Genomic DNA, 8870 nt, shown 5'->3' with positions numbered 1-8870 from the left:
ATGCCCAACCGTCGATATATTGAATGATCGTGTAATTACTGTGTGCTTAGGTCGTAGGTAATTTGACGGACATAAACAAATTTTGGACATCAGTTATCGACGATTAAAGTATCGGTAAATTTTTGAATTACCTCCGATTGCTAAGTTGGCGGGCTTTTGAAAAATTTATCATGTGCTTCTTCTTCTTCTTTTTCATTCGGCCTATACCACCAATAATTACTGACAATTTTTAAAAGTCGTTGAAAAAAATTACTAACAAAGAAAATACTCTAAACATTACCCACGACGATCAGTAAACATCATTTTCCTTGTACTGATAGATGCGATAAATCACTGCATTAGAAATCTTGTTCCATGTCGTCGTTAATAACTGACAATTTTTAAAAGTCGTGGAGAAAAATTACCAAAGAAATTAATATCCTAAACATTACGATGACCAAAGCGATAGGTGAACATCATTTTTCTTGTACAGATGTATGCTGAAATCACTACATCAGAAATCTTGTTCCAGTATCCAAGATCATGCTGACATTGCTTAAATAATGTGGATCAGATATATTGTTAGGATATCAATGCAATGCGGAAGCGCAAGATCGAGATAATTGAGAATAGCTACCATGAGCTGAAAACTATCATGTTGCAGCTCCAATATTAGTTGTAGACCGCAATTTTAAAATCATGGTTAATTTTTTTTTTTTCTCTTGTAATAGCTAGTCAGAATATGATATAAGATTTTGACGGACTTCATTTTTTATTTCATTTTCACCTGAATTATATTCTTATCTCTTTTTTCTCTTCATAACTATTACTCATTTATCTCTCTTATATTCCAATATCTCTTTAGGCATAAGAATGAGTGTATTTGAGCTGTTAATCAAGCTTTTTAATTACTCTTATATAAGTTAATTACTTTTGTTCTATGATGTTAGATTATGACCTATGATGTGTAATTTGCTAATAGTTTATGAACATTGAATTTTAGTACATCTTTTGAAGTAGTGTAGTGATTGATTTTCTTGTGTGCTCAATGATTGTGGCTGAATAGACTCTATTTGTTGCTGGAACGGAAACAAATACAGCTACATTAGAATGGGCAATGGCAGAACTACTCCAGAATGAAAAGGCAATGTCAAAAGCAAAACAAGAGATGGATCAAATCATTGGCAAAGGTAAACTTGTTGAGGAATCAGATGTTGCTAGGCTTCCTTATTTGCAAGCAGTGATAAAGGAAACCTTCCGTTTGCACCTTCCAGTCCCATTTTTAATCCCTCGCAGGGCCAATGCAAATGTGGAAATTTGTGGCTACACAATCCCCAAAGATGCACATGTTCTAGTCAATGTGTGGGCTATTGGAAGAAACTCAAGCATTTGGGAAAATGCAAATTTGTTTTCACCAGAAAGGTTCTTAGGCTCTGAAGTTGATGTTAAAGGTCACAATTATGAACTTACACCATTTGGTGTCGGGCGACGAATTTGTCCTGGAGTACCATTAGCTATGAGGACATTGTATTTGATGTTGGGTTCACTAATTAATTGTTTTGATTGGAAACTTGAAGATGAAGTGACAATAGATGATATGAACATGGAAGACAAATTTGGGATAACCTTAGTAAAGGCCCAGCCAGTGAGAGTCATTCCAAAGAAAATAAGCAATTAAGAAAGTCCAAAAAGTTTTAAATTGTGGAATGAAATAGTGATTTGTGGGTATTATATATAAAAATTGGGGTTTCATTCATTCACATTCATTTTTCTATTCCATCTCATTTCTACTCAATTTTTCTTTCTATCACTCTTATTTTTCTATCACACCACTTATCATATCTTTCTTTTCACTCTATTTCCTTCCTTTAATTCATGTTTATATTCAACGAGTTGCTTATAACGGGTTCTTAATATAATTAAGAATTGTGTTCACGTTCAATGGATTATGACGGTGAGGCAAAACCCTTATCGGAAGTTTTGAGCCCCTAGTTGTCGTTGTATGCTAGTATTAAGTAAGTGCTCATTACAAGTCAACCTTTCACTTATATAGTGGGAAAAGCATAAACACTAATTCACTACTGGACTCTTGAGCCTTACATAGATTTGGCCTAAGAGTCCATACGTAGTAAGCTATAAAGTACAAGTTCTATACTCGAATGAGCCTTTAAATAGGTGTGCCCTCCACATGAGCGAACCGATCTTAAAGCACATAGGATCACCATCTGACAATGCGAATCATGGTGAGGACCTTCAGATAAGCGGGCTCTAAAGAAAGGCCTTTGAATGATCCTGTGGGGCGATCCTTCTCCACTATGTGGCTTGAATGTCTCTTGTGTGTGTCTTGCGACTAAAAACCCTCTGACCAACCCCGATCCCACAAGACATCATGCCTTAAGCATGAAGGCAAAGTGTGTCTTAATGCGACTCTTCAAGGAGCCACCCATTGTGTTGCTTGAAAGTCTCTAAGGCGAGCCTTGCGACTGAGAATCTTTGACCAGTGTACAAGTATTTTGCCTCGTCCAACCTTTGATCCAGCGAGTATCACCTTGTTCACCGCCTCTACTTTGCCATTGGTTTGTAGTCCTTCTCTATTCGGAATTGCACTCCACAGCACTCCACAGTTTCCATACAACTTGACAATGCAAAAATATATGGTTGTTTTTTTTTTCATGACAAATCCACACAAAGCACACAACCCATTATCCAGCATCAGGACCCCTCTCTTCAGCACATTCTCTTTTATAGCTATCTTGTTATTTACACACTTGCCAAAATAAGAGACCCACCTTAGGAGAGATGGCTTTTCGGGTTTTGGTAGGGATAACTCAATTTCTCTCTGGAAAAAAGCCATGCTCTCATCAGCCCACTTGTAAATGGATTTGATAGAGAAAACCCCTGAGTTGTTGAGGCCCCAAGTAAGACTACCTGAGGACCCTTGACTCGGGTAAACCTCCCAATCAAAGAAATGACGCCTGAAGGCTAGATCTCCATTCCATTTCCCTTGAATGACACAACCCACATCAGCAATGACCTCAGTTTATTTGAACAAATGGCAAATACTTACGGAAACATTCAATTTAAAATTTTTTACTGTTTTATTTCTTACAAATATGAGTATTTTAGAATAAAAATGGATACTAACATTTTCAATGTTGTAAAAGCAAACATTGAAATCCACCTGTTGACGCAGCACGAGAAAAGTCAAAAAGAAAAATCAAAAAGAAAAGTCAAAAGTCGACACCTAATATGAGAAAATTGGACGGTCTAGCTTGACTCTCGTCTCATGCGGAGAAAATCTTATCTGATCTCTTCTTTAATTATTTAATATTGTCTTTTTTATCCTATCTCTTCTCATTTCCATATCTCACACTTTCACTATTTATTCATCACTTCTCTGCTAGAAAAAAGAACAGGAAAATTCATCTGTTCTTCTTCTTCTTTAGTCTTCTACAACGCATTAAGGTTTGATTTTTATTATTTTCTGCTAATTCATTCCACTTTTGTTCTTCTTCACCCACTTAAAGTCCTCAAAAATATAAATAGTGCTTAGCATAACCACTCTGTAATCTGCCCCAATTCAATAAAAGGACTCCTTTATTCCTTTCTTCACCACTTAAAGTCCTCGGAAATATATAAAGCCATCTCCACTGAAAGCACCTATGTGTAAGGAAGGAAATGGAATGTCACATGAAAATTGAGCATTGCACCATGTTTTCTTTTGTTAGACATATATTGCAGGTTTGCTTTTTGGTAGATTTAGAAATACTATATCAGGTACACTACATCACATTGAATAGTATTCTTAATTAAGTGTTGAGAAGTTCAACATTGACAATTTATTTAACTAAGATGACCCTAATATATGAGAAGAGTCACCTCATGACCTTGCTTTTCAGGTAGAGTTACACCTCCCGAATTCTAATACGACTTCATTTGATTGATTCAGGTGGATCGGAAACATGGAGTTCCTAAGTTGTATGCTCCTCCTTGTGTTGACATTCACCCTTACACAAGCTTTGTATTCAAGAGTATTCAGAAGCAGCACAAAACCAAAGTACAAGCTTCCACCAGGACCTGACCCTCTCCCCATCATTGGAAACCTCCTTGCACTTGGCAAAAAGCCTCACCAATCCTTAGCCGACTTGGCCAAGGTTCACGGCCCCATCATGACCCTAAAGCTTGGTCAAGTAACCACCATAGTTGTCTCTTCACCTGACCTTGCCAAAGAGGTGCTCCTCACCCACGATCACTCCTTGTCTGAGTATCGAGCCACTCCTGAAGCAGTTAAAGCTCATGATCACCACAAATACGGCATGGCCTTCATGCCCGTTTCGTCTCGCTGGCGAGAGCTGAGGAAAATATGCAACAGCGAGTTGTTCTCACCCAAGAGTCTTGACACGAGCCAAGACCTCAGACGTGAGAAGCTGCAAGAACTCCTCCATGATATCCACCGTTGCAGCCTTAAAGGTGAAGCAGTGGGTATCGGGAAAGTGGCTTTCAAGAGTGTTATAAATATGTTGTCAAACACTATTTTCTCTTTGGATTTGGCTCGCTCTGCAGTTTCAGCTGGAGATTTTAAGGAGCTGGTGATGAGTATCTTGGAGGATTCTGGGAAGCCGAACTTGGCTGATTTCTTCCCTGTGCTGAAGAGTGTTGATCCGCAGGGCTTGAAGAGTCGAATATCTCATTCTACTGGGAAGATCATTGATATCTTTCATTGTTTGGTTAATCAACGCATGAAGATTCGGGAAGTCCAAGGCTTTGACACGAACAAGGACATGCTAAGTACCTTGCTGAACATTGCTCAAGGGAACAACCAAATGAAAGGAACCCAAATTGAACATTTATCTCTGGTATATGTTCTTTGCCCTTTATTTTTTTTAATTTCAATTCTCTTTTTCATTAATAGAACAAGATCCTCCACCCGATAGGGATATCTGTATCTTGCTAGTGAAATTGTAACATGTTAAAAAGGTCAAATATATCATATTTATATATTTTTTAATTGACATCAAATAATTTTATGAGTAATAATTCATTCAAACTTTTTTTTAAAGTTAAACATATATTATATAAATAAGAAATGTTGAGAAACAACCCCTCTCAACATGGGTAAAGTAATCTAGCCAGCATAACACCAGACAAAATTCAGCTCATATAGCACAAACCTCCCAAAGAAACCAAGCGCAAAGAACATGCTATAAACCTAGTAAAAACCCCAAGCGGCTACTCCTCTAAAAAGATCTTCAAAGTCGAAAAAAACGGCAACAAATTTGACCATAGGAAACAACCAAGCCGCTTGACACCTGCAACAAAGACCAAACCAAAAGAGCAAACCTAAAACCCCAACAGGTAAAACCAAACCACGCTATAGAGCTGAACTTAAAAACCAAGATAAGGAACAAAGGAAAGACAACATTTCATATCACTTTATCTCACATCTCATTTTTACATATTTTTATTTCTATATCTCTCTGCATTTCACGTCATATCACAAATCATATCAGTCATTTCTCTCATTTATCTTCTTTACCTAAGGTGGAGGTGAAAATGGAATGTCAAGACAACATTATTCTAATTTTATTGATTAAGACCGGAAATGAGACAACATACTGGGGTTGTCTAAACGACTCATAGCAAAGTTTAGATTAAATAACTCATAATTCTAGGTGGACTAATCATATTTAAAATAAGTGGGTTAGAACTTTCATATTTTATTTATTAATTAATTTATAATTAATAATCCTATTGATTCATTAAGGTGAGGTCATTTTCAAAAAAGAATTAAGGTGAGGTCAAGTAATCCTCATTGCTCATTTATCTTACGTACCTCATCCTTCATTAGTCCCCATTCATATAATATAAATTTTAGATTGTTTTGGATTGTGAGCTAAGAACATATGTTACTTTCATTAACACTAGAAATATAATTTATACTAAGTCTAAGGGAGGAACCCCAAAATGAAGATGTTGGTGGACCAATCACAGTTAAAATTGGGTTAATTAAAATTTTCATATTTTATTTACTAATTTATTTATTAATAATCCTGTTAGTTCAATAGGATGAGGTTAAGTAAACTTCAGCTGTAATTTTTTTTTTGAAAGCAAAATATATTGCTAGATAGTATTGAGAAATATCTCATCTCAACATGGGTATAGTAACTAATACAACGTTATGTGTCATTTTACCAACCTCTTCCAGACTTCATCCCTCAATTTGAGATGTTTTTGGACATTGAAAAATTAAATGCTTCATTCGCTTTTCAAAAAAAAAATATTTTAGTTTCATTGACACCAGAAGTACAATTTATACTAAGTGAGGAACTCTGAAATGAAGGTTTTGACACACTCCTTTTATGGTTAAAATTGTTTACTCTTTTAGTAACTAGTCAGAATATGATATAAGGTTTTGACATACTCAATTTTTTATTTCATCTCATTATCTACTGCATTTTATTCCTATTTCTCTTTTCTTTTTATATCTATCACTCATTTATCTCTCTTTTATTCCAATCTCTCCCTCGGCATGAGTGTATTTGAGGTGTTAACCAAGCTTTTTATTGTTATATATAGAAGTTACTTTTGTTCTATGATGTTAGATTATGACCTGTGTTGTGAAATTTTCTAACAGTTTATGGAATTTCAATTACCCATTTTGAAGTAGTGTAATGATTGATTTTCTTTTGTGCTCAATGACTGTGGCTTAATAGACTATATTTATCGGTGGAACGGAAACAATTACATCTATGATAGAATGGGCACTCGCAGAACTACTCCAAAATGAAAAGGCAATGTCAAAAGCAAAACAAGAGATGGAGCAAATAATTGGCAAAGGTAAACCCATTGAGGAATCAGATATTGCTAGGCTTCCTTATTTGCAAGCGGTGATAAAGGAAACCTTCCGTTTGCACCCTCCAGTCCCATTTTTAATCCCTCGGAAGGCCAATGCAAACGTGAAAATTTGTGGCTACACAATCCCCAAAGATGCACGTGTTCTAGTCAATGTGTGGGCTATTGGAAGAAACTCAAGCTTTTGGGAAAATGCAAATTTGTTTTCACCAGAAAGGTTCTTAGACTCTGAAATTGATATCAAAGGTCACCATTATGAGCTTACACCATTTGGTGCTGGGCGACGAATTTGTCCTGGAGTACCATTAGCTATGAGGACATTGTATTTGATGTTGGGTTCACTAGTTAATTGTTTTGACTGGAAACTTGAAGATGGAATGTCAATAGATGATATGGACATGGAAGACAAATTTGGGATAACTTTAGTAAAGGCTCAACCAGTGAGAGTCATTCCACTGAAAATAAGCAATTAAGAAAGTCCAAAAAGTTTCACGTTGTGGATTGAAATAGTGATTGGAGTATATTGATCATTTCCTCCGGTACTCAATGTTTGTGATGAGTCTTTTATTTATTTGAAAGGTTTCTGTGTAAATATATATTATGCACATGATGAATATATTTACATATGTGAAAGACTTAAAGATGTTGATAAAGAACTAAAAATATATGAAGATAGTAATTAATTTAAAAAAAATGAGAGGATGGATCAAAGAACACTTAAGAAAATTCATACAAATATTTGTTGGGAGGAGTCCTTGATAATACTCAATAGCTCGGAGAGGCTGAAGTAAATAACACTTGAGAAAATCCCTAGAATACTTAATGATTATGAAGAGGCTTGGAAAAAAATACTTGGTAGGAGAAGTCCCTAGAATACTTTCTTGTTGAGCCTGAGAAGTTTGGAAAAGAATATGTAGTGGGAGGAGTCCCTCAAATACTTGTTAAGCCTGGAGAGACTTGAAAAATAATATTTGTTGGGAGAAGTCTCTGTTAATACTCAAAAACTTAGAAATGTTGGATTAAAGAACACTTGGTAGGAGTCCTTGAGAATACTCAATAGTTAGGAGAGGCTGGATCAAAGTACACTTGTGAAAAGTTCTGCTAATACTTGTAAAAGGAGAAATCCTGCTAATTCTTGTAATAATGGAAATCTTAATGGAAGGCGAATGACTGAATGTAGTTCATATTGGGTGAAACAGGATAAAGATTTTGTGTGTTCTTTATTGTTTACCTTCTTGCCACATGCCCATTGCCCACCTATCATCCATTGCCATCAAACTTCAAGAGATGTAAGAAGAAACTTTTGAAAACATAATTTTTAATCGTTAATCATTAAGGTTTAAATAAACACAATTACATTCTCTTCTTATGTACCTGTGATATTCCTCATAAACATGCTCATCAACAAGAAGCTAAATATCTGATATTCAACAATGAGCCACCTCTTGAGAACTTATCAAAATCAAGTGTAGTGGAAGATGAAACATCTTTACACAATTTGAAAACTTTCTGGGGTCAGTTTAATGCTCTTGTAACTATAGCCAAGTGGAGGTTTTTTTTTTTTTCAAACAATTTACTATCTTAAAATGTTCTTAATAAATATTGATATTTTATTTTCTTTATAAACATCTCTAAACCCTTCTTATATGTAAATGCATTCATCATATGCATTGTAAACATAAAAAAATCCTTTCATGATGCAAGCGAAAGCCCACTCATAACCACATATACGAGTTTGATTCTATAATGGAGGAATTGGTTTTTAAATGATAAGTGTCAATTTTACTTGTTTTGAAATATCACTTCTGGACACTTATCAGACCTATGTGATTCATTTATTCATCACTTTAACCTCAATTATGTAGTTTAGTAAATATTTAGGTCTAGTATAGATCATTAGATCTTATGTTAATCTTAAAGTCTAAACTTCAATGTAGGAAGGAAGTGGAAGAGAAGCCATGGAGCTCCTATTTAAGAAAGAGCATAAAAAATGTGAAGAACCATTTTGAAGGGGAGGAGCGCTCACTTGAGCTAGGTCT

At 35.3% G+C, this 8870-nt stretch overlaps 2 protein-coding genes across 2 annotated transcripts; both read left to right on the top strand.

Annotated features, from left to right (window-relative positions):
• The first annotated feature begins 432 nt into the window (after positions 1-432).
• Positions 433-1657, top strand: LOC130743657 (geraniol 8-hydroxylase-like). Its single transcript, XM_057595890.1, has 2 exons — positions 433-474; positions 1046-1657. The coding sequence occupies exons 1-2, from the start codon at positions 433-435 to the stop codon at positions 1655-1657; spliced, it is 654 nt and encodes a 217-aa protein (XP_057451873.1).
• Positions 1658-3351: 1694 nt separating this feature from the next.
• Positions 3352-7472, top strand: LOC130743119 (geraniol 8-hydroxylase-like). Its single transcript, XM_057595233.1, has 3 exons — positions 3352-3444; positions 3929-4835; positions 6693-7472. The coding sequence occupies exons 2-3, from the start codon at positions 3942-3944 to the stop codon at positions 7302-7304; spliced, it is 1506 nt and encodes a 501-aa protein (XP_057451216.1). The 5' UTR covers positions 3352-3444; positions 3929-3941; the 3' UTR covers positions 7305-7472.
• The last annotated feature ends 1398 nt before the right edge of the window (positions 7473-8870 follow it).

Source organism: Lotus japonicus, chromosome 3, assembly GCF_012489685.1.
Source record: "Lotus japonicus ecotype B-129 chromosome 3, LjGifu_v1.2".
Taxonomy (NCBI): Eukaryota; Viridiplantae; Streptophyta; class Magnoliopsida; order Fabales; family Fabaceae; genus Lotus; species Lotus japonicus.
Note: the sequence above shows the minus strand (reverse complement) of the source record. Positions and strands in the feature narration are given on the sequence as shown.